The sequence below is a fragment of the Hyperolius riggenbachi genome, chromosome 2, assembly GCF_040937935.1.
Source record: "Hyperolius riggenbachi isolate aHypRig1 chromosome 2, aHypRig1.pri, whole genome shotgun sequence".
NCBI lineage: Eukaryota > Metazoa > Chordata > Amphibia > Anura > Hyperoliidae > Hyperolius > Hyperolius riggenbachi.
This window is the reverse complement of record NC_090647.1, coordinates 162,401,751-162,427,719: the sequence shown is the minus strand read 5'-3', so window position 1 is coordinate 162,427,719 and position 25,969 is coordinate 162,401,751. Positions and strand designations below refer to the sequence as shown.

General features: G+C 40.4%; 1 protein-coding gene across 6 annotated transcripts in view; it reads left to right on the top strand.

Moving 5' to 3' along the window:
- The window catches only part of DGKH (diacylglycerol kinase eta), a 328,383-nt gene extending 309,557 nt beyond the window's left edge, over positions 1 to 18,826 (top strand). For 5 of the 6 annotated variants that reach the window (XM_068267797.1, XM_068267796.1, XM_068267795.1 and 2 more), the window contains 2 exons: positions 2,627 to 2,757; positions 14,171 to 18,826. In XM_068267797.1, coding sequence (XP_068123898.1) covers positions 2,627 to 2,757; positions 14,171 to 14,260 — 221 coding nt within the window. In that variant the 3' untranslated portion in view covers positions 14,261 to 18,826. The remainder of the gene's footprint in view (positions 1 to 2,626; positions 2,758 to 14,170) is intronic. The other variant, XM_068267798.1, reaches the window with a different exon arrangement.
- The last annotated feature ends 7,143 nt before the right edge of the window (positions 18,827 to 25,969 follow it).

Here is a 25,969-nt window from a genome sequence, read left to right as displayed (position 1 = left end):
ACAGGTGGGGTAGTGCTAATACTCTGTTCAGTGGTTGGCAGTGAGGTACTACACACATGCATTTGCCTCGATTCCCCTGCTGTAATTGGGCCGCAGTCCTATATGATTCATGCTGCAGTGTGCTGCTACAACCTGCTTTCAGAGCAGCAGGATGTGTGTCCTGTGATGAGAAGAGCTCAGCTTATGTGAGGGTTGCACAAACCATTTAAAATACATACATACATATATATATATATATATATATATATATATATATATATATATATATATATATATATATATATATATATGTTCAGGCACCAGTAAATCTACCTATAGACTAGTGAATGGCAGGATATCAATCTCTACCTATCTCGCTCAAGCTTGATCAGATTTTAGTAGCAGTCTGCTGAAGAATTGAACTAACTGCTGCCGCCACTAGCGTTGTGGTCCTTGGTGCAGCAGAGCACTGTGCAGATGTCAGTTCTTCTCTGCTTCTCCCCGTCCTGCCAACTAAAAGGAAACCAATATGCTAGCCTCCATATTCCTCTCAGTTCAGGCACTTCGGGGAAGGAGCAGTGGGAGGTTGACCGTTGCATAACACATTACATCGAGCAGTACAATCTGATCAAGGTCAAGTTGCACAAGGTGGTATATACACCACACAATAGATTTCTGATTGGGGAGTTATAGATTGTTTGCTAGTCTAGCTTTAGTCTAGCTTAGCAGAGCTAGCTTTAGTCTAGCTTAGAATTATCGTCAAAAAATGTATCTAAGCAAAACCGTTTAATATTGATCACGGTTAAGTAGTCACTTCACCACAAAGAAGTAAATAGACTTTTAATGTTTACACATTTGCTGAACTAGTTGATCGTATGTATTCATGAACTTTGTCCAGTACTGAAAGATGTTCTTTATGGATAGCTGTATAAACTTGATGAGATCTGTTTGTTTTTATAGGGTTTGCAATTACACTTAACCTGATCTACAAAAAAAAAAAAAATATACGCACGCGCACACACACATGACACACATACATATCTTTGTATGCACACTAAATGTTTTTAAAATGTGCTTCACATGGCTTTTGGTCTGGTTTACACTAAAACTCTGTACACATGCCAGATGAAACTCGGCCTAGGTGGCTGATAATGACGGCCTCTGCCAAGAATTTAGCATGAATACAGCAGACCCTGATTCCCTCCAACCATTTGGCCAGCTATCTGACCTGGCGGATCACTTCAGATTAGCGACAGCAGATAGCATTGTTCTCCCCACTTACCCCGATCCGCCCACCTGCATACAAAAGGACATGCTGCAACATCGGCTCTGCAATGACACCCGAGGGATTGGGCCCTGATCCCTGTTGACCAACATTGATTGAGTGTGTGTACGGGCCTTTAGCATGCTGCCCTGCATTTTACTGCATCCATTGTAGTCCATAGAAGTACATAGTAAAACAAACAAAAATACCCATGCATTTTTATGTAATTTCCTCCACATAAACACAAACTGGAATGCAAATGTGAGTACAAACGTCCATAACTGAATACAGAAACTCCACAAATGCAGACTGTGGTGCACATTAACACCCATAGGTACGTTTTGCTATCTTTGGCACTTTTAATAAGTAGCGGTCAGAGGGCCACGTGTAAGCGGGTTGGCTGGGGATAGACCAGAGGGTGAGGCAGAGCAATGCTATGTAGGGGTTTAGGTGACACATGTGGAAAGGCGCCAGAGAGGGGCGACACCTACTGCGCTGCACAGAGTGCTGGAATAACCATAGCTGTGTTCTTTTCTCCATGTGCTGCAGCAGGAAATGACTTCATGAAGACAAACTGGGATTTATATTTGTGTTGGCTTTCATTTGTACAGGTCGTGGTACATGCAAAGTAAAATAAGGTATCTTCAAATGGGCACCTTTTGGGTCTTGGAGCAGAAAGGAAACATCCATTTTAAAGCTACCTTGTTTTTCTTTGGATGTCTTCTACGGGTTCAAGTATCACATGTCTGCATGCATTCATTATTGTACATGGTTGGTCTGTGCTATTTTACTGTAGCATGCTGGACAGAGAATACAACCGCTGCACATCTAGCTGCCATTAGAACCCTGGAGGTACCAGTCAGCACTGCAATACCAGGCGTCTTCTTTCTGCTCCTATCTGTATTGCTGTCAAATGTCTGTGTGTGTATGAAAAGCAAGACCATAATGCCTTGTGTTTAATCTGAAACTGATCTATACATGTCTTCTGAAGGACTGTGTAACTGAACGTTTGTACAACACTGTTGTTACTTATGACTCTGGAGGAAAACCTAACACCTTGCACCACTGATCCTAACCTGTAGAATAAATTACATGTACTTCACAGTTGGTTTAACAACGAGCATACTTGGGTGGAAGTTGAAGCTGAAAGCACGGCTGCAAAGCAACAAACCCAGTCCTTGTACAAACATTTGTTTGAGTTATTGTTGATTTTTAACCTGCATGCACAAGAAATCAAACCATTAGATTTGTTTAGTTGATACCTTTTCTCTTTTCCCTGTGCTAGCACTGCATTTCTGTTCTCCACTTTCTTTGGCCTAACCTGTGCTTGTTATGCATTTGTGCATGTACAAATTAAGGGGGTTTTGCTCTTAACTTTGGTAGTTCAAAAATGGGGCACAGATGAAGTGGCAGCTTGGCTGGATCTGCTGAGTTTGGGAGAGTACAAAGAAATCTTCATCCGTCATGACATCCGAGGTTCAGAGCTAGTACATCTGGAAAGGCGGGATCTTAAGGTATTTCCTTTGTGCTACTTTTTCCACTCTCTAAATGTTTCCTTCTTGTGGGAGCTTTTTTTTTCCCTGTCCCCTTTCTTGTTATGTGCTTGTAGCTTGGCTTCATTGACAATCTCTGTCTTAACTAATCTGCACTGTCGTGTGGCCTGCACTCTCCCTGTATGTGACACTGCAATTGCAGCCTACACCATCAGCGACACTCGTAGTAGGAACACAGCCTTCAACATGATTGGTACTGAATGATAAATTAATTTCCACTGGCTGGTTTCATATACTTACACCAAGGAAATCCTGCGCTGTGTATGCAAACACAAAAACACTCAATTGATCGATATCACAGATAAAATAGGATCAGTGTGGAAGGTTACAAAGAGAATGTTAGTGTTCTTCATGTTATGGAACCAATGGCATTTTCATGTCTAGTGTATCATGTTATGTGATGTCTTGCCTTTTTGTAGCATTGATTTCTCCACCGTGTTCATCTTCGGTATCTCATGAGTGAAAGGAGCGGATATAAACTTGCTTATTATATGCTGATAACATTTTCATCCCTTATACAACCTTTTATAAATGTATGTAATGATTGCCTGCTCTATACGATTGTTACACAAAAGCTAAATGCATTACTCTCAGCTGTACTTATTTATTAGACATGGCAGCCGCTAAATGACTGTTAAAGGACACCCAAAATAAAGGGATATGAATAGGCTGCCCTATGTATTTCCTTTTAACCAATTAGCAGCTTCAATAGACCTGTCTTGTTTGAGATAAGTGCACTGCTTTTGGCCTCAGTCAGCAGACTTTGTTGTGCTGTAAATTCTTTGGAATGCTTTGATCTCTCCCTGCTAACAAAATACAGAAACTGAAAGCAGAAGTCCTCTATCATTGTCTCACACTGCCCTCTAGTGACAAGTGGCCATAAATACACATTACAGCAGTACTGTCTAGTAGCAAGCAAATGTAACAAGTAAGTGTGCTAAAATAAATTAGCTTGGAGCACTTGCAAGCCTCTAAATTAAATTGGCTGCTAGAGAGTTAAGCAATTGCCTGACTGTCCTGCTGATCTTTTATGCATCAGTAGTGACTGAATCACACACCTGAAACAAGCATGCGGTAACAATATGCACAGGGGTGTCTGCGGGCTTCAGGCAGTAATTTTATCACGGGGAGTTCCTATGGCAGGAAGGTTCACCAATCCTCCTATAATCCAGTCAATCCACACAATTTCCATAAGGAACTCAACCCTCAGCGGATGCTTATCCAACAAGCATGCGGTAAACCAGTCACACCTCTGATCTGCATGACTGTTCAGGGTCTACAGCTAAAGTGATTAGAGGCAGCGGATCAGCAGGAGAGTCGGACAATTTGCTTTGTATAAAATGACAAAAATAGGCAGCCTCCATATCTCTCTCACTGCAGGTGCCCTTTAAAGAGACTCTGACGTGATATTTTTTCTCCTTTTAAACTGCAGTCCTCTACAGCAATAAACTGCTGTGTGTTTTGCCACATCCCCGCTGCAGAACGAGCAGTCCTGTCCCCAGAAATGGGCTAATTAGTTTCCACAAGCCACCAGGTTGCAGAATATGCTACCAGGAAGAGGCAGAGCTGTTTACCATAGCTCTGCCTCTTCACCAGTCAATTGTCACCCATCCCCGCCCCCTTTTAATAATTCTACCGTCCCTCATGTATATATGAGGGGCGTGTTCCAGGTAGTGACTGCCTGGGACTGGTAAGACTCACACGCTCAGCTGTGCATTCAGCTGCCAGCCCAACCCATCGTGCTCTGTGCACAGTACTATCCTATTTTCACTTCAGATTCTCTTTAAGGTTTGCACAAAGATGCCCATAAATATTTCCATAAATATGAAATGCTGGCTGCCAATTCTGAGTTCTCTAGTCAGACTTACTCAATAAAAAGAAGTAGGAGAGATTTAAATGCAAAAGTGAGGTTACATATAAGAAGCTAGTCAAATTTCAGCCCCAATGCTCTGGGAACTGTCATTAGAAGTGAAAGCTTTGCTTTGTAGTTATATTTCAAAGTCCTAGTCCAGGTACGTTTTGAATACATTTAATGGGACATTATTTTAAAATAAATTATGCGTAGAATATTTTTTTGGGGGGTAAAAAGTTGATTTTGAGTTTTCAAAACAAGGATGGTGCCAGGTCATACATCCTTAACGACTAAACAGCTGCTTGTTCACACCCAATTAGCCAAAACCCTCCTTTCTCAAGGTATGTACACACGCACTAGTACCTTCTCCCAGAGTTTAGGGGGATTTTTAGCTTAGGGCAGCAAATGTTTGTATTCAGCTTTGAAAAAAATGTTGCAGTATTTTTACAAAGCATTTTCTGCATAAATTACCGGTATGTAAAATAATGTTCTATGGAAAATAATGCCTGTACTTTTGCTTTCATATGTGCCAAATTATGTTATAACAAAAAAAACTAAATCTGATCATTCTTCGCTTTTAAAAGAAAGCTGGTTTCAGGGTATTTGCTAAAAATGCAATATTTTACGCCCGGGGGTTTTAGAATTTGCATGTTGATGCACATCTGCTGTTTCTGGCTCACGCATTCTAATGATAGTCCATGGGAGCTAGGACTGCCAGAAACAGCTGGCTGTGAGCTCAGCGGGGTAATCTGCTCCTCGGCAGGGGGAGAACTCATGGGGCATAATTAAGGAAACCGTTGCTGCATGTGAAACTTGCATCAGTATACTGTACCAATGATTACTAAGCCCCGCAAGTCTATCAAAAAAGGTTTAGATGGTTTAGAAGTTTCCACAGGTTGTAGAATACTTGGCTTTATTTTTCTTTTAACATATTGGCTGGCTTTAGATTACCTTATTATACAGACATAACAGTACTTGAATTCCTGTCATTCTGGTGTTAGGGATTGATACACTGAAAAACATTAGTCAGGGACAATATACTAACTGTAAAATTGACCTTAAAGTGCATCTTGGATAACAGCACTATGGAGGCTGCCATCTTAAGGGTCTTCTTAAAAATGCTAGTTTCTTGGCTATGCTGCTGACAGTCCTGGCTAGATTGCTTGTGTATCAGTCATTGAAGCCAAGTACCGTATGTAGATCAGGTGTTTTGACTTTACCCTGACTTATCTGATCTGCATGCTAGTTCCAGGTGGAGTGACTCAGAGGGCATTAGATGTACCGGGTCAGCATTGCAGCCAGGAAACCAGCATTTTGAGATGGTCACCATAGCAGTCTCCCTTGGCTCTCTAACACAAAAAGCACTTACTTTCTGTGGTAGGCGGCCATAATTACGATTCCCGACATGAGAAAGCAAAAAGTCGCAGGAAGTTTTTCAAATAGGAGATCCCATAGCAGCATGTTTGCTGTGTGATTTGCATGCACCACCATTCATTTAACCTAATAGCTAACAAAGGCAAACTGCAGCAGGCACTATGTTTGCGAGTGGCTTTAATTGATCGCATCACCCTGTATAAAGCTCCATGATTACTATGTTAATCATGGTGCCCTTGCGATTGGCCAAACACATGCAGTGGGGAAGGGCCCTAAGAAAACAGGTGTCTAACCATAAAGAAACGCGAAGCCTGTTTGTTGGGAAATAGAGACCTGTTAAATTATAGCTGACCATTTGGCATACAAACTACAGTGGGAATCTGCTTTGTCTATGAAAAGTTGCAGTAGTATAGAAGTGGCTGGCTGTTGCAACTAGTGTACACAGATGACAAGCACAGAATACTTAGGTTTGAAAAGGTAGAGTACTTCTTTACTAGGTACTTCTGGAATTCAGCTGAATTGCTTATAAGACAGAGAGCAGCACTGCCCTCTGCAGGTTGTAAAAAGGATGAATACAATACAGAAGCAAGAAGTTATCAATCCGGATGGATTTATTGGTTAACTTGAAAAAAATGAGACCAGTTTTCTTTCTATTAAGTGTGATAAAATGTGGTTGAAAGTTTGCATATTAAAGTTTGTATCTAGATCAGTGTAGTCCATCTTTTTTTCTTGTCAGGCATGATTTTGTTTTTAAGATTGTATCTCTAAAGCAAAGTAAGGTAATTAGGCCTGGCACTAATCTTTGGACAGCTCTGATACAAATACATCTTTTGCAATGTCATATTGTGTAACTTCATGATTGAGTATCATACATGCTGCAACATATAAAACTGTGTTTTGCTTCTGCTTTGGATTGGTGTGTGGTGTTTGTATTTGCATGCCAGAATACACAGCAATCTTCTGCATGTGTTTGTGTTGATATACTCTTGTTAACACTTTTTGTATTGTCATCTAGTTTAAATGGTTAATAGTTGTCTGTAAAATACTCATCTCTCACGGGCTTCATCATTCTTCATTAATTTCATGATTTCATGAAATGGGTGAACTCAGTAGGAGCACAGCACCTCACTTTACTGCAGTTTCAGCAGGACATATTCTTTAGAGAGCCATGCCTACTAACAGAAAATGGGGATCTGGAACAGGAGTGAATCCTTGCTGCAAGTAGACTGAACATTATGTCCTAGTAACAGGGAAGAATTAAGCTGGTTGGTTGCTCAGAGACACATAGAAATTGTTTACAGTTACATTTTATGCTTGAGACCTTTTTCAACTATAGTATGACCAGTGCCATATATGTCATATTTATCGTGTTCATTGAATGCTTAACTGCTAATGAAAGCAATATCTTTTAAACTGAGGAAATTGCAGTACCCCAGGGAAACTTGTGTTTTATGAGCTGTGCCCACTTGCATTGCCTACAGCTGTGCACATATCAATGCAGATGAAAGTTCCGTGCATAGGGAAACTTTCCTGCTCATAAAGTGGTGCCTTGATGTTGCACCTGACAGCATATTAATGTGAGGGGAAATGGTGGGACCAGCACTGTAGTTCACTCCATCAACTTCTCTGGTACTGGGTACTACGGGGCCGGGGGGAGTCATAATAGAAAAATGAACTGTGCTTGGAAAGTATACTTTTTCTTCATAAGTTAACATTTCTCATTGTATATAAAGACCCTGCTTACTTGCCAAGAAGGTGAGTAAGAGAAGTATATTTTAATTTTAAATTTTAGAAATAAGGAGTGTTGGGGCTGCTGGATTACGTACCGGTTAATTTAAAGACACCATCGGTGAAACAGGAGACCAGGGTTCGAATCATGGCTGTTACCTACTCAGTAAGGATTTCTTGAGTAAGACTCACTAACACTCCAAGGTGGTCTACTGAACTTGCTCTTAGTGGCTGCAGCTCTCATGCGCTTTGAGTCAGACAGGAGTAAAGCACTATACAAATGTTGTTGTTATTCTGTATGTGGCTCTACCAGTGCATAAGGCTAAACTGTATTCAAAAAAACCATGTTGGCTCATTAGAAAACACATGCATTCATAAACCATTTATTTTATGTCTTTTCTAAACTCAGAAATGTATTAGATAACGTTTTTCTTTCTGGACCGTTTCTAGACCACTTTCCTCCACCCTCTATATCAGCATTCTCCTTAAATCTTCCTGAATCTCCTGTGATGAGGTTACACAGATGCTTCTGTTAGGTACCTTGATGTATTTTGAAGGAAAGAAGCCTCATCGCTGTTGTGTGCTGTCCTCATGCAATGTATTCTGTGAAAGGGTTGGTACACGTACTTCTCAACCTTTACCCTCTACTGAATGAAGAGAAACATTGCTGTTCATACCATATTTCTCCAAAACCCCTTAGTGACCCCCACAGCTTGGGGTCCATCTACCACGGGTCATATAATTACGTGTGGCTGCCATCATGATCCTCCCAACTCATTGGAAGTGTGGCCACAACAACAACTGATGTGAAAGATTTCCCTGTACTGGAGGGAGAATAAGTAGTTGGGGGGGGGGGGGGTGCACTCTCTGTAGTTACGGCCTCTAACCACCCCTATAATTCTGATCAAAGCAGGAATAGCTGCCTTGAAAGATGCACCCGGATAGAATAGTGTTTGGGGGCAAGGTCATTTTGCCACTTGGCCTACTTCCTATTATCTCCTGTGGGAAGATGATGTGACCCAGGACACTACTTTGACAGCCTGATCCCAGCTGGGATGAGGAAGAGCCAAGTTGTCCATTCAGAGGGTTCCTGTAGGTGAGTTTAAGGTGTAGCGTTTCAGATGCGGCTTAAGTCTTAAAATAAGGTGGTGAGGGGAGGAGTTAGTAATCTGTGAAAATGGGCCTTAAAGTAAACCAGAGACCAAATAATAGAATCCATATTTACTGGAGGTGATTGCGGCTTAACAGCAGACCACGGGAGGACAGGGAGGGCTCACACGTGCTTTTGGGGCTGGGGGAAGCTCTGGGTAACTATAGATTCTTTTTTTACTTTCAAGTTTTATTAAACCAATAAAAGGTACATTACATGAAAGCATAGTTTTACATAGATCTTACAGGATCTTCTCAAAAAATTAGCATATTGTGATAAAGTTCATTATTTTCTGTAATGTACTGATAAACATTAGACTTTCATATATTTTAGATTCAAATACACACAACTGAAGTAGTTCAAGCCTTTTATTGTTTTAATATTGATGATTTTGGCATACAGCTCATGAAAACCCCAAATTCCTATCTCAAAAAATTAGCATATTTCATCCGACCAATAAAAGAAAGTGTTTTTAAAACAAAAAAAGTCAACCTTCAAATAATTATGTTCAGTTATGCACTCAATACTTGGTCGGGAATCCTTTTGCAGAAATCACTGCTTCAATGCGGCGTGGCATGGAGGCAATCAGCCTGTGGCACTGCTCAGGTGTTATGGAGGCCCAGGATGCTTTGATAGCGGCCTTAAGCTCATCCAGAATGTTGGGTCTTGCGTCTCTCAACTTTCTCTTCACAATATCCCACAGATTCTCTATGGGGTTCAGGTCAGGAGAGTTGGCATGCCAACTAAGCACAGTAATACCATGGTCAGTAAAACATTTACCAGTGGTTTTGGCACTGTGAGCAGGTGCCAGGTCGTGCTAAAAAATGAAATCTTTATCTCCATAAAGCTTTTCAGCAGATGGAAGCATGAAGTGCTCCAAAATCTCCTGATAGCTAGCTGCATTGACCCTGCCCTTGATGAAACACAGTGGACCGACACCAGCAGCTGACATGGCACCCCAGACCATCACTGACTGTGGGTATTTGACACTGGACTTCAGGCATTTTGGCATTTCCCTCTCCCCAGTCTTCCTCCAGACTCTGGCACCTTGATTGCCGAACGACATGTAAAAGTTGCTTTCATCCGAAAAAAGTACTTTGGACCACTGAGCAACAGTCCAGTGCTGCTTCTCTGTAGCCCAGGTCAGGCGCTTCTGCCGCTGTTTCTGGTTCAAAAGTGGGTTCATGCTTCCATCTGCTTAAAAGCTTTATGGAGATGAAGATTTCATTTTTCAGCACGACCTGGCACCTGCTCACAGTGCAAAAACCACTGGTAAATGGTTTACTGACCGTGGTATTACTGTGCTCAATTGGCCTGCCAACTCTCCTGACCTGAACCCCATAGAGAATCTGTGGGATATTGTGAAGAGAAAGTTGAGAGACGCAAGACCCAACACTCTGGATGAGCTTAAGGCCGCTATCAAAGCATCCTGGGCCTCCATAACACCTGAGCAGTGCCACAGGCTGATTGCCTCCATGCCACGCCGCATTGAAGCAGTGATTTCTGCAAAAGGATTCCCGACCAAGTATTAAGTGCATAACTGAACATAATTATTTGAAGGTTGACTTTTTTGTTTTAAAAACACTTTCTTTTATTGGTCGGATGAAATATGCTAATTTTTTGAGATAGGAATTTGGGGTTTTCATGAGCTGTATGCCAAAATCAACAATATTAAAACAATAAAAGGCTTGAACTACTTCAGTTGTGTGTATTTGAATCTAAAATATATGAAAGTCTAATGTTTATCAGTACATTACAGAAAATAATGAACTTTAACACAATATGCTAATTTTTTGAGAAGATCCTGTATATCAAATATGACATAACATACCTTTACATAGCCGCATGCAAAATATGGCTAGATGAGGAAGGTCCTTTATCCCTTCAGGGTAAGAGAACCAATCAAACCACATAGTGTTAAAGAGTACTGTATATTCCTGCGTATAAGACTACTTTTTAACCCTTCAAAATCTTCTGAAAAGTTGGGGGTCGTCTTATACGCCGGGTGTCATTGATGCCGGGTGATACGCCCTATCCTGTTACCGCATCTCAGATTTCCCTGCTGAGGGAGCGCAATCTATTCTTCCATACCGCTCTGATAAACCGGTAGACAAGGAGAGCAGACCAGTCTACTTAAGGAGAGTTGACCAATGCAACAAGTCAATTGACTATATACTGTTATATATTGGGTAAGACATACAGTACAGCACCAGTATCTGTTCATACACAGCAGCAGTACAGGATTTTTTTATTTTAATTTGGTGTGCGTTGAAAGAGGGATAGTCTTATACGGCGAGTATATCCCAAACTCTATATTTTAACTGGAAAAGTTGGGGGGTCGTCTTATACACCCAGTCGTCTTATACGCCGGAATATACGGTAATTGGAAATTCAACATCAGCTAAATATACCTATAACATATAAACATTAACAAAGTAACAAGCGAGTTCAGGAATGGGTAACTATCGATTCTTTCTGTTATTTGGTCTCTGGTACACTTTAAAGGGAAGTTGTGAGCAATTAAAAAAAAAAAAAACAGATCTACTTACCTCTGGCTTTCTCTAGCCCTTGGCAGCCTATGTGTCCCTTGCCGCAGCTCCGCTCCTAGCCGGTGTTTCCTCTGTTGCAGACCTTGCCAGGTTGGTATCTTCAGTGCGTGGCCACTCTGCTCGTGAAGGCGCTCACGTGGCCTGGAGCAGAACACTCCAAGCCACGTGAGTGTAAGCAGCATGGCCATGCGCTCACACAGGCGCAGAAGATGCCAACCTTGTGAGGCCACCAGCTGGGAGCGGGGCTGTGGCTAGGGACACATAGGCTACCAATGGCTGGAGGAAGCCCTAGGTAAGTAGATCTATTTATTTCTTTTTTTAACTGCTCACACCTTCCCTTTAGGACACATTGGTAGGAAGGAGATACGTTTTCATAATTAATTTTTAGTAAAACGTATCCTTTGTTCATTTCAAACATTAAGGTATGTGGAGGGGAATTCTATGTAAAGATAGGAACTAAATCCGACACTATTAATCTTCTCTCAAGGCTGAAAAGACCCCTTGCTCAACTTTAACTGCCTAAGAAGAAAAATTAATATCACCCTTGGCCTAAGAGCCACTTCCTGGCATGGGCTAATAGGCTTCTCAACAGACACAACACCACAGAACTATTACTGTATCAAAAAAATGGAATGAAATGCTGAGCACAGAAATATCAGAAAAAAACACTGGGATACAGTCTTTGCTAACGTGCACAAATCAGATAGGGAATCCTGGCCCAAAGAGCAAAATTTCAAACAATCTGGTACAGAGCACCAGACACATTACATGCATACTGCCCTGATGTTTCAAAACATTATTGGAGATGTAAAGAGGTACCGTAGATGGTTCCTTTATGCATTTGGTGTGGGCATGTCGCCATTTACACTCATACTGGGAAAAGGTTCAGGACCTCATCCAAAAAAATGTGTACAAATAATTCCTTCCCAACCAAATGTATTTCTATTTCATAACTAATAGTATAAAAACTCAGAAAGATATGTATTCTGTGGCCAGGTTCTCACTTCAAAAGAGACCACAACTTTCTTGCATTCTTTTCCTCCTTTTCCCTTGCATCCAGGCTGCAATGTAGTGAATTGGTGGAAAGTGACTACAGAGTTATGTGCAGAAGGTGAGGGCTGTGTAGACTAAATCACTGCCAGGAGGACAGGCTAGTCTGTCATGTAGAAGGGATTGCAAGGAGGCTGCAGGCAGTTTATGGAGCTAGCCACTAGCAATCCATTATAGCAGTAAGAGTATACAGACCACAAAAAGTAGACAGATAATATGAAAATCCATTTAGTTTGAGAAAGTGGGTCCTTGATGAGAGTGGGGAAATACTCCAGGAACCTTACAAACATCAAAACAAGGGGAACCAGGAGCCAATATAGTGCAGTACTTCTCAAAATAAACAGACAATGCATGTCGCAGGACTCTCCTGCTTCATTAGGTCAGTCACACAATGCACCTAAATGTTTATAATGTATATACTCCAACCTAGATCTCGTACTTTTCTTAAACCCCATACACAAAAAAAAAGTACTGATCACAAAAAGTAGACAATTGTTCAATGCTGTTGCTTATTATATCTGTGTATACACTTCACCTGAGTCTCATACACATGCTAGATGATACTCTGCTGAGGCGGCTGATATTGACCGGTATCTGGAGTATTAGCAGGTATCTGGAGTGTGTACAGCTGCTTCCAATGCCCCCTAAAGCTACTCACCCTGCGATGTCACTTGCATGCCGCTCTGTTTATCCTCCTCTTCCTCACATTAGCAACAGAATGCATGCCAAGCTTACAGGCTAGTGACATATCTGTACAGCCTTGGCCCTGAAATGATCTGGTCCCAATTTCTGCCAGGTTGCATGCCCTGATGTGTACAAGGTTTTTACAAGCAGATATTTGATCCAGTATCACTTTGAGCAAATAACAGAATACCCAAGCAGCTCAGGGTGACCCAAAACCACTAGGAAAGTATAGGTTACTAAGACTGAAAAACCTTCCTACTAAAAAGGAAAGGCATTCTTATTCATTGACTGGGTTTTGTCTATCTAGGGCCCTTTCATATTGTGTAGTGCTGTAGAATGTATATTTTTATGCATATTCTTGTGTGCTTTACACTTTGAAATTGATAAGTGCATGTTTTATAAAGCGTTTAAATGAACTGGCCTCACAGAAATGAAATGGGTTTGTACTTGGACTGAATTTTGATGCAGCAAGCACCTCCATCTAATGACTAAATGTGAAAAGTCTCCTGTGCAGTTTTGACATATCAGTCATAAATGTTAACATCTTTTATAGGGTGCTATCCTGTCTGAGTCAAGGCACTATAGAGCTGCAGCCAATAAGGGCACACTCAGTTGGCCATCCTGGCACATTTAGGAGTCCTGCCTAAGGACTCCTTACTGACTGGATACTGGCTCCAGCAAGGATTCAATCCATGCTCTTTAATCAGTACATTATCCAGGAACCCAGCTATTACAACAGTTTTACCAACATTTTCTTAACTTTTTTTTTACTGACAGTCATATTATTCATGGTGAGGCAAATTAAATATCCTTATGTAGGACAAGAGTCCTGCCCTGTATCCATTGCTGTCTTTAGAATACACAGATATTTTGGATGTGAATAGTAATTGTGCTTCCTGGATATGTTTTTTCTGTTTCATACTCCACCACCTGACATTCCAGCTACATTCAGCTGTTACTAATGCATGTTCTTTGCTTGTTTTGCAGGATCTGGGGATAATGAAAGTGGGTCATATGAAGCGAATTCTACAGGGAATTAAAGAACTTGGCAAAAATGCATCTTTATCTGACGTGTGAAGGCACAGGAGGTGCCCGTCTATGGCACAAGGCTTCACCAGGGGCACAGTTGATTATAGGCATTGTACTGTGTTAGTTTACGCTATGAATGAGGAAGCCAGAGAAGAAGTTTGAAGCTTTGTCAGCTTGGTTTTTGAGTTAGCAGTTTTGTGCCAAAAAAGCTAAGGGTTTTGAGGAGTTTGAATCTGCACAACATGAAACGTGTGGCTTACCGGGTCAGAAAAGACTGTGCCTATTAGAAAATGAATTTCTGATGGTAGCACAGTGTCATAAGTGTTATCTTCAAAGAGTGACAACCTATCTTCTTATGGCTTACAGTTACCTTAGCTTGCTTGTATTAGGCCCATATAACAGGGAAGGCCAAAATGCAGTTAGGCCAAGCCAAAGTTGCTAGCCTTGGTTCATGCTGCCTCAGGTACTGCTCACTCACTGGCCAAGGAGTATGACTGAGAAAAAAACAAATATCACACTTTATATATAGGTATAAAGTGAATGCAATCAAAAATGCATGGAGTGCCTGTTGAAATTGTATTTCAGTTGCATGACATATCTGATACGACGTCAAAAAAAAAAAAAATACACAAAAAAAACTTGAACAATTTTTATATTGATTTTAATAAGGATTAATTTATTACTACTGATGTGTCTGTTGGTTGAAGGCACTTTTGTAATATGTATTGTATATTTTTGCATGATTGTGTTCAGTGGCAGGGGATTTGTGGATGTGACGATGTAGCTCATGTGCCATGTATCTTCAGATATGCATTATGTTTGTTCAGCTTATTTATTCTCGCTAGTCCGTATGGTTTTATAACGAACTTCAACCAACTTAGCTTATCAGAAGTTGTCAAAGATAGTTACCTCACAAAATGACGTATCTTGGAAATTGATGGGATCTATTGACTATTTCCATTGCCTTACTCCATGTTAGGATATCCGTTTTCATTTAGCAGCCATTTCAGAGTCAAAAAGGTCCGGTAGCAATAGAATACACGCGACTGTCAACTGGCCACAAGCTTTATGGTAGCATTTATATACAGGGACACAGACTCTCCTAAAAGCCAAGATGCCTACAGATTCACTGCGGGCCATTTATTGTATTCTGTTCTCTATGTAGCAGTTATATATGGATTCTTAGGCAGCTAAAATTTCCTGTTAACACTTACCATGCATACTTTTTATTTCAAAAAGATTAACTGCATTGTATTTCGTGAACAGTCAAACATCCATTAGCCAGAAATGTTAAATATGTTATATATGTTTATAAACTAATGCTTACAGAACAGCTACGGTAATTCCTATTTTCACTTAGCAGTCAGCTGCTTACAGCTGGTATCAGATGGGAGCTGTATGTTTGCCGGTTAGTTCAATGATCTCTCTTTGCCTTTTTTTTACTGTTATCCACCATTCACATGTGATTTAATCACAAGGCAAAGCAGACCAGTTGGGGCTATGGCACACAGACAGTTCTATTGAATGCCGTTGCTACAGATGTTGTGTTTACTCCATCGCTAGGCAGCTGACTATTTGCACTTCAGCTAGATGTCCCATTTGATGTGATTCTGAATGCATGTGGGCTGTTTCTCATTGGTGACCCATTACAAACTGCCTGTGTGCCATAGCCTGATGTATAGTATGAAGGACTGCTCTGGGGAATATAGTTGTAGTCTTGCCATAGGAAGCTTGTCTGTACATTTCAGTGTGGCAGAATTACATTGAGTTATTCCACTAGTACAGTGTTGTTTAAATCATCCTCTTTTGTCAGACTTGCTGGACAAGAATGCTCATCTGACATCAGATAAATGGTAACACAGGGGCACTTTTCATGATAGCGCATTCTATGCTCTGGGTAATATTTTAGATTTCAATAATTGTAGATTACTCATCCTAGTTAAATTGGCCACAGATATTGGGCACTTAAAGTGGCTGTAAATGGAACTATTTTTAAGGTGATAGAGAAAATATTATTTTATATGAAATGTGTCATTTTCCTGCAGAAATAATCCGGAAATCATAGCTGCAGATTCCTTGCCATTCTGCCCCAGGTAGCCCAGTTATGCCTGGTACACACCATGCAATTTCATGTTAAATTATTTCCCACAGGACCGATCTGATTTCCGATCTTTTTTTCTGATCAATTTTCCAATCACATCTATACAAAATCGATCAGAAAACCTATTGGAAATTAGATTGAACCTGCTAGAATTGATTTGACCAGTCTATCTGAATGGAAATTGCATGGTGTGTACCAGACATAAGCTTGCTTGTTAGAGTTTGAAGTTGCGCATACAGCTGTATTAAGGAAAGCACCAGCATTATGTTATATTAAAGATACCATCACAAATGGGCATTTCCATTACCCACTCCAACACTGTTATCAGTTTAACACTACTGTCTGGTCAGTTTATTGACCTTTTAGGGTCTCCTGAGTGCTGATCCCTTTGGCTAAGAGATATTTTATCTACTGCTTGAGCTAAATATCTGTAATGTATGCTTGTAAAACTGTCACTGGGACTGGAGTACATTAATGCTGGGAATACACGGTAGGTGTTTCGCGTTCAATTCTGCGCACAATCTATTAGTCATTGGATTTTATGCTTGATTCTCTTATCTTCCACTGTTTTTCTTATCTTTTTTCCATTCACTTTTATGAGAAATCGAGCGGAACTTCAGACATGTCAGAATTTTATCATCAAAGACCTCTATCGGAACGATTCGTACCGTGTATTCCCAGCATAAAAGAGAAGAAAACCAAAGGCTGCTGGGAATACACGGCTGGATTCTGAGCCATTTAGATGGCTTGATAGATAATTTCCGACATCTCCGATCTCCCTCCCGATCATTTCCGCGCTCAATTCTGCATGGAGGACAATGGGAAAAGATAAGAAAAACTAGCGAAACTCGAGCACGGAAAGTAATCGGGTGCAGAATCGAGCCATGTATGCCCAGCATTAAACATTGGATTACATATTCAGTAGGAATAACTTTTGGGTTTTACACAGCTGAAATATTTTAATCCTCTTCAAAAATTGTCAGCTGTATAACTTTAAACACCCTTTCCAGTCAGGCAAAAGATTTGCCCATTCCAACAGCTTCAAAGACCATAATATTATCTTTAAAGACAAAAATGTCTACCTTGGTGTTTGCATGATGGAGAAAGTTTACATTGTAAACAATGTCAAACTGTTATTAGTAACGGAAATGCCCTTTACTGCAATGTTTTAAAGTGGACAACCAAAGTGACTTTTTTTTTTTTGCACATCCTGGAGTACCTGTATAAATGAGAGCTGTCTGTATGGGATGGCTCTGAAACTGATCTCGGGCAGTAAAATAGAAAGCTTGAGAGGGGTCCTTCCCTCCAGCACAATAGAACAATACAAAAAAGTATGAGGCAGTTGAAGCCTTCCTATTGAGATACATTTAATTGTAACATCTCAGAAATCTTACAAATGCCTATTTGTGATTGGTTCTCTTTAAGACTATGGTTATAACTTTATGAACAGTATTTGTGGAAGAGGTGTGTTTTCCAGACACAAGGTGGCCACAGCTTCAGCTGATGTTCAACTTGTGTTTACATAAATCGCAAGCAGACATATTCAGATCACTCATGTTTGCCTTGTTCAAAACAAGGACATTGTACAGTTAGTATTATATAAAAAAAAATTGCAATTTCAGACTTTAACTCTTAAATTCTAATATTATACAGCTGTAGGAGCTGTAGGAATGTAATTGATAGTACCTGAAGGTTCCGTCTGCCCAAACTAATATTTGTGGGATGAAAGCAGGTGAAGTACACACTGGTTTGCAGGGGCTCTTCGGTCTGCAGTTCTGTAGTGGACTGGATACTTTAAAGTATTTAAATATTTAAAGTATTTTACATTATTGCAAAGATATGGACCAGTAATACCACAATATGTAGATTAAACTGCATTGCTTTGCGTCCAGCTTCTGCTGAAATGTAGTCCCTTTCATAAACGGGTTGTGTTGCCCCATTTAACTAGATTATACTGTTGCTAGATTCATTAACTGATCATTGCAAACATTTTAGGTCCTAATACTTCTCTAATCAACAAAATGTTATCTCAGTATTTACACATTCTTATTTAGTATGCATTTTCTTATTTTTAAATCTGCCTCTGATCTCAAAGAACAAAAAATATACATAAGCGTTAACTCGGTTATGGAAAAATTTATTGACCTTTTTAAATTCTTTTTATTAGTAGCATAATAACTTCTTCAGAAACAGGTGAAACATTTTATAGCATCCTTTTACAAAGTCAGTCTGTCCCCTCCTTAAGAACAGTTTTGTATAGTAAAGTATGCCTGTTTTCTGGTAAAGCAGGACTGTCTTTGAGGTGCAATAATTCTGTATAAACCGGAAATGGGAAAAAAAAAAAAGTTTTGTGGGGTAATGTGTCACACAGAACCTATAACACAGGTTACCAGTGCACTACTTTAATACTGTATCAGTTTGAAATCTAAATCTCTCACTTTTGATGCAGTTGATCTGCATATTTGTATATTATGTTCCAGCACTGTATCATTATATATAAAGTTTTATGAAACTCTGTATTTTTTTTATCTTTGTTAATTTTCAGTGTTTTAGATGTGAGTATATTGCTTTATTCCAATTTAGTATATATATTAATATTGTCATAAAAGTTGCATTGCTGGTATTTTTCTATAAATATATATATATAAAGTTGTATATATGACTGCAATTTTCAATTGGACTTTCCCTCATGCTGGTTGTATTGTATGAGGAATGTTGGAAATGTATTTTCTCTTCCAATTATGTGCAGTTGACATGGCGCTTTTTGTGAAGTGATTGGATAAATGATTAGGCTCTGCCCACCAAATATGGCTTTAATGTCTCGAGGTGACCAGTGCACTTTATGCTTGTCACTGCCACTTTCCATGTCGTAATACAGTAAATTGTATTATATCTTAACACAGCATATTGACTCACATTATACATTCCGTATCTGGATAATTATTGGGGTGCCTTTACAAATATACACACTGATCATTCAAAACATTAAAATCACATGCTAATAGTCATAGGTTCTTGTGTCACCAGTACATCTCTGACGTCTTGAGGTATGTATCAGGGACCAATACAAACATTAGCTGAAGACCATTTAAGTCCTGTAAGTTAAGGTGGGGCCTCCATGGATTTTATTTATTTATGCAGCGTATCGCACCGATAAGCAGTGCACATGCCCAGCAATCCACATGATCTAAAAGAAACAGTGATTTATCAGACCAGACCAATTTCTTCCAATGCTCCATGGCCTAGCTCTGATGCTCAAGTCTCCAATTTTAGCTGGAAACCGTGTTCAGAAAGGGCATTCCACATACTGGAAGCTGCAATGCACTGCCAACTTTCTTCTCTGGACAACATTAACCACTTCCCTACCACTGGTTATTTCCCCTTAAAAATCACAGCAATTTTTACATATCATGCTCCGCCCATTCATTCACCAATACTTTTAACACTAATCACACCAAATAATCTATATATTGTTTTTAGATACAAATTAGGCGTTGGGCGGTACCCCTTGCTAAGAATTATTTTATTTCATATACATTTTAAAGGGAATAAGAAGACAACTATGAAAAGACCTGATTTCTCAGTTTTCAGCCATTCAAGTTTTAAAATAAAATGTGATAAGGTAGATAAAACCCCACGTTTTATTTGTCCCAGTTATTACAACATTTAAATTATGTTCCTAGTACAATATTTGACAATATTTTATTTGGAAATAAAGGTGTATTTTTTTCCATTTCTTCATACTGAAGGGAAATAAGGGGTTAAAAGTAATGGGGCATCTCATTGATTACGGATGATCATCCATTACAGGCATTCTGGTCAGCTTTGGGAACATATGTTCCCATTCACCAATCTGCACTCTTCCTTGGGCCTACGTGTGTGCGCGTACCGCTGTAGTCAGTGAGATGTGTTTTATCTATGCCCCTGGTGCTGAAGTGAAATTCACAGAGGCCTAGATACAGCTGTGCTGTATGAGTTAAGCGTTTCAGCAATTTGTGCTACAGTAGAGGTTCTGAGAGATTGGACCAGCTAGTCAAGCTTCCACACTCCACTCACATCAGCGAGCTTTGAATGCCCTTGACTATGTTATTGGTTTAATGGTTGTCCTTCCTTGGCCCACTTTTGTTAGATACTAACCACTGCATGTCCGACACCCCCCATAAGACTGCCCTCTTGGAGATGCTCTGATTCAGCTGTATAGTCATCATAATTTGCCCCTTGCCAAAGTCACTGAGATCCTTGTGTTGTCCATTTTTCTTGCTTCCAATGCCACTTTCAGAAACTGACTGTTTTCCTGCTGCCTTATATATCCCACCTCTTTACTGGGACCATTGTAACAAGATAACCTATGCTATTCACTTCGCTTGGTGGTTTTAATGTTTTGGCTGATTGTTGTTTATACACATCTATATTCTTAATGGTGAATTTAACTTAATTTATTTTGGTGTTTGCAATAGTGCCAAGAGGTTTATCAGAATACACAGCACTACATGAAATGTTCCTTAGAATCCCTTTTATAAACTATATTGAATTATAGTTGTACACTCAATAATATATATTGATCCCAGTGATAACATTAATACATTTGTGCCTTGGACAGGTCAAAGCTCTGTAAACAGAAGGTAAAGAGGATTTCCAGTTTTTTTTTTAACAGCAGGGTCAGCCATACTATGCTAGGAAAAAACATTTATCAGAAGATAAATACTTGTTCTACTTACATAACAGATGTAGTGTACTGTCCACATTTTGATTTCAGTGAATTTTATATAGTAAATCTAATTCCGTTCCTACCATTTGTCATCTTGGTTTCCATCTGACTGAAGCCAATACGATGTAATTTCCTGCCTTACCTTTTTTTTTCCTCCTAGAATCTGTCATAGATTCTTGCTTAGTGAACACATGAGAGCAAAGCATAGAGATCATATTACTGCAGCTCTGAACTGCCCTCAGCCAAGAAATGAGGAGCAGGAATGTGGGGAGGGGAGATGAGACACTTCCCTCTCTCACTGTCTTTGGCGATGGCGAGAATAGAGCCAGACTGTCTGAGATGAGATTTTTTTTTTTACAGCAGAAACATTTCTGAATAGATTAGAGGGCTTGCACTGCAGGGCGAGATTCCAGGCTGCACAATGAACACAGAGCAGTGGGAACATGGAATTATATTTTGTGGCTGACAAACCCTCTTTAAAAGTATGTTTCACAGCCGTTTTTGTGCAGGTGTGAATATGATTGGCTGTTGTCTTCAGTTCAGATCACACTTGAGTCGGAAACTGGGCAATGTTTGCCCATTACACAGATCGGATAACAGACCCGTTCACTTTTCCTATGTTAACAGAATCCCACATATCATTTTTGTGATGGATCTATTGGATTAGTCATGGTCAGTGGAACACATTTAGACCTGCATGATTTTCTTGGATAAGCGGACACGTTTCCCATAAAAGCTTGTGGTGGGAACACTTCCATTTCAGACTTCAAACAGTTGCTGCACTTTCCACTTCTGTCACAAGTGTGGCCTAAACCTGAGCCATTTGTTTTTTTCGATTTTTAAAATTTGAGGCAATTGAAAGATTCCTCAGTAGAAGTTCAGTAGCAAACAACCATGATAATGAGCAGTGCAAAAAATACACTGAAAATAAGTGGCAAATGGACATAAGTTATTTTTAATCCAATCTGAAGTAATTTTAGAGTGAATAAGGAACTACTCATCACTGAGCTCTATGGGAAGTGTGTAAATAAAACGTTTTTAAGGTGGAAAGCATAGAAGAACATTTCTGTTCTTATATTTACTTTCAAACTATTAATCCGGGCTAAGCTTACCTGACTACATTCAATTTTAAAAACTATGGTATAGAGAAACCAATCGATAATAGGCCTGATGCAGTAAAATGGGCTTGAGGCGCATTACAATGAAAACACACGTGCTGCTAAGGGTTAACAGCAGGTGCGCCCCCTGTGCTAGTAATGGAGAAATTGAAGCGCACAGCAACATTTCTGGACCTAAGTGCATCAGGTCTCTAGGCTCCGTTTACACAGACATGATGCCCGTGTAATCTGTTGGTAATCTGATCGGGCCGCGCTCCTCTTCAAGCACGAGCACGGATGTAATGTGCCTGCGCAGTAAGACTGAGAAGCTTGTGCAGGAGCTCCATGCTGCTGCGCTCATGCCAGAAGAGGAGCAGGGCACTGATGTTAAGGAAGGTCCTGGGCAGTGGTGAAGGACAGTGTGGGAAGCCTCTGGAGGCTTTCCTATCCTTAGGTAAGTATTTGCTTTTTAACATTACACCCAGGGTGCTGGAAAAAGTGTGGGGTTGCGTATCCAAATTTTAGCAATGTGTGCATTTTTTCATACCTGCTCATGTTTTTGTGCATTTACTTAATTTTCATATTAGCAGGCCAACACAATACCTGCTAGCATAAAACATCCAGACAGAGGCGTAACTATAGGGGAGCAGCTTCTGCAACCGCAGGGGGGACCAGAGTTGTAGGGGACTTCCTATTACTAACCTTCCCTTCCTCTGATAGAGGACCATGCTCCAGATGAGGTGTCTTTGTGGCTACACTTGTTATGAGTGTGAAGATCATGATGGCCACACTAGTTTTAGGCCATGAAGGTCACCAAGGAGGCAAGGAAAGGGGTGTAAACATTGGGGACGCACTGCCAAATGTTTTGCTGGGGGTCCTATGAATTGTAGTTACGATACTGTGTCCAGAAATGTTTGTATGTACACTGGTAAATTGACATGAATGGAGGATTCTCACAACACTGCTTTTAGTGCTTAAAAACTCGGTGCTTTAACCTCCCTGGCAGTGCATTTCTGTCTGGAATTATGAGTCAGAAGCGGTACAATTTTTTGCAAGGATTTTAGGGCTCCAATTCTTAAGTCATAACTCACCAAAATATATCAGAGTAAAAGCTTGGTAGACATCCTGCATGTAAATAAAAGACTGGAACACAATATTGTTGAATTCATTACATTTAATAATAAACTTAAAAGAATCGTGAAACTGCACGAAGAAGGTAGGCAAAAAGTTGTCAAAATCCAAGCAGAGGTCGGTGCAGGCGGCAGGCAGAGAGCAGTCAAAATCCAGGCAGACGTCGGTGCAGGCGGCAGGCAGAGAGCAGTCAAAATCCAGGCAGACGTCGGTGCAGGCAGAGAGCAGTCAAAATCCAATTAGAGGTCGGTGCAGGCGGCAGGCAGAGAGCAGTCAAAATCCAGGCAGACGTCGGTGCAGGCAGAGAGCAGTCAAAATCCAATTAGAGGTCGGTGCAGGCGGCAGGCAGAGAGCAGTCAAAATCCAGGCAGACGTCGGTGCAGGCGGCAGGCAGAGAGTACTCAAAATCCAGGCAGAGGTCGGTGCAGGTGGCAGGCAGAAAGCAGTCAAAATCCAGGCAGACGTCGGTGCAGGCGGCAGGCAGAGAGTACTCAAAATCTAGGCAGAGGTTAGTGCAAGTGGCAGGCAGAAAGTAGTCAAAATCCAGGCAAAAATCGGTAACAGTAAGGCAGAAGCAGTTGGGAACCAAATGGCTATATTGTTAACCTCCTGTGGTTTCAATGAGCTTATCAGGTGACAGATCAAATTACAACTTGTGATTAGAGACAAATGAGGAGGAATTAGATGCGCTAAACTATATACAGGCTGCATGTGTGTGTGTGTGTGTGTGTGTATGTATATATATATATATATATATATATATATATATATATATATATATATATATATATATATGGCGCAATCCTTCCGCCGTGTGCAAAAATGTAGTTTCCCTTTAAAAATTTGCGCCGCCCTCACCCCGATGATGTCATGCCGTTACGCCACACTGATTGGGCGACGGGTCCCCGGAAGAAGAGCGGGGATATGGGGATTCAGACAGCCCGGGAGGGAGGCTGGAGTCCCGCTGCGCAGCGCCAAGTGCGCGCAGGACTCCCATACAACCTAGAAAGCAGCAAATTGCCTACCCCGAGCTGAGCTCGGGATTACCGCTCCAGGTATTTATTCCTGCCAGGGAGGGTTAACAGCTACAAAAAACATCCCGGTAAACTAGGCCTTGCTGTTTCTTCTTACACTCAGAGTACATAGGTCTATGGTATATGCCATATACTGCACGTCATGCCTACACATATGCCACATATACTTTTGAGCGGCATGCTGGTCATTTTCGGCTTCCAGATCGTTCTGTGTTGAAGAAAAAGATAGCATTCAGTTTTATGATTTTCTTGGTGATATTTGTGTTTGGCCACATTTGGGTTGTTAATGAAATATATGGAAATAGTATTTAGAGGGTTTTTCTATGAACAAATGTTACTCTGTGGTTTTGATGATTCGTATTTAGTAATAGTAACAATATCTGCTTCCATAACCTGATCAAGTAAGCCTTAATTTGTAAAATTTTCTTTTTTTCGGTGGAAAGGTAGCTCAGTAGAGAAATGGGTGTCAAACCATTCCTTTCCACAGACTTGTGTGCCACAATTCCGGCACTGCTGCCTTTAGCAGAAAAATATATAGCACACATGCTAGAAAGCTATGAGCATACATAGAAGCTCCTATGACGTTCAGTTACACATTCACTGGTTTATCATGGACTCTTGGTAAGACTTTACATATCAAGGACTGCCGTTCATTGTGCGGTGTATACTGTGGCGGCTACATTTTCTGACTAAAGTTTGGGGGAATCCCCAATGTGGCATTAGTCAATTTGTATTGCGTATGTATGTTCATCATATGGGCCCTTATTCAATTCCCCTTTTCTCCTCGGTGATATCTTCACATCTTATCAATAAAATGCATTTTAAGTCACCAGCAAGCAAGAAAATATTCAGAATAATTTTGCCAGCTCTTTTTCACCTACTTTTTGTTGCTACAATTGCAGAGTGCTAAAAAGTTATTTTAAACATAAGATGGAAAATTATGTCCTCAGAGAAAACTTCTGCTCTCACCCACTTCAATAGTTTGCTTAGTTTTGGTTATGGAGTAAAGACCACCCGATATATTTGTTATCCTTTTTTTTGGTTGCTTCTTCTCAGTTACCTTAATTATGCTTTATAGATTACACAAATTCATTCGGATTGGTCTCATTGTATAGTTTTGATCTCATTGCCAGCTATTATGTTTACTGACCTAATGGGAGCTTGGAAAGACCTTTGGTAGAGAGATGATTACTGTGGAGATTCAGGTAAATAAACATGTCCAGATTCTGCTGGATTCAGTGGTAAATGGTGGTGTCGGTACTTCTTTTAGTTGATATGAGCTCCTTGGCCCTGTGGATGACTAACAATATACAGCTATACTCCAGCTTGTAAAACCTCTGACAATAGAGGCAGCCTCTCCCTTCTCTTAGTAAGAAGACAAAGGAATTGGCATAATTGCTGGCACATTTCCGAGGTGTACAGGGTTGTGGCTGAGGATTAGGACATATCCATCAATGATTAACATTATACAACCAGCTCTTCTGTGCTTACTACTGAGACAAAGGCCATAAGCTTCACCACTAAATGCAGGTGTGAGCTATTAAAGTTTACCTTCTTAAAACAGAAGGTATTAGCGATTTATTCAGGTTGGAGTGAGCATATGCGGTCTCCCACAATGCATCACTGCTGAATATGCAAAGCATCCCTTTGTCCCTGATAGCTAAGCACACCTCCAGCACCGCTGGA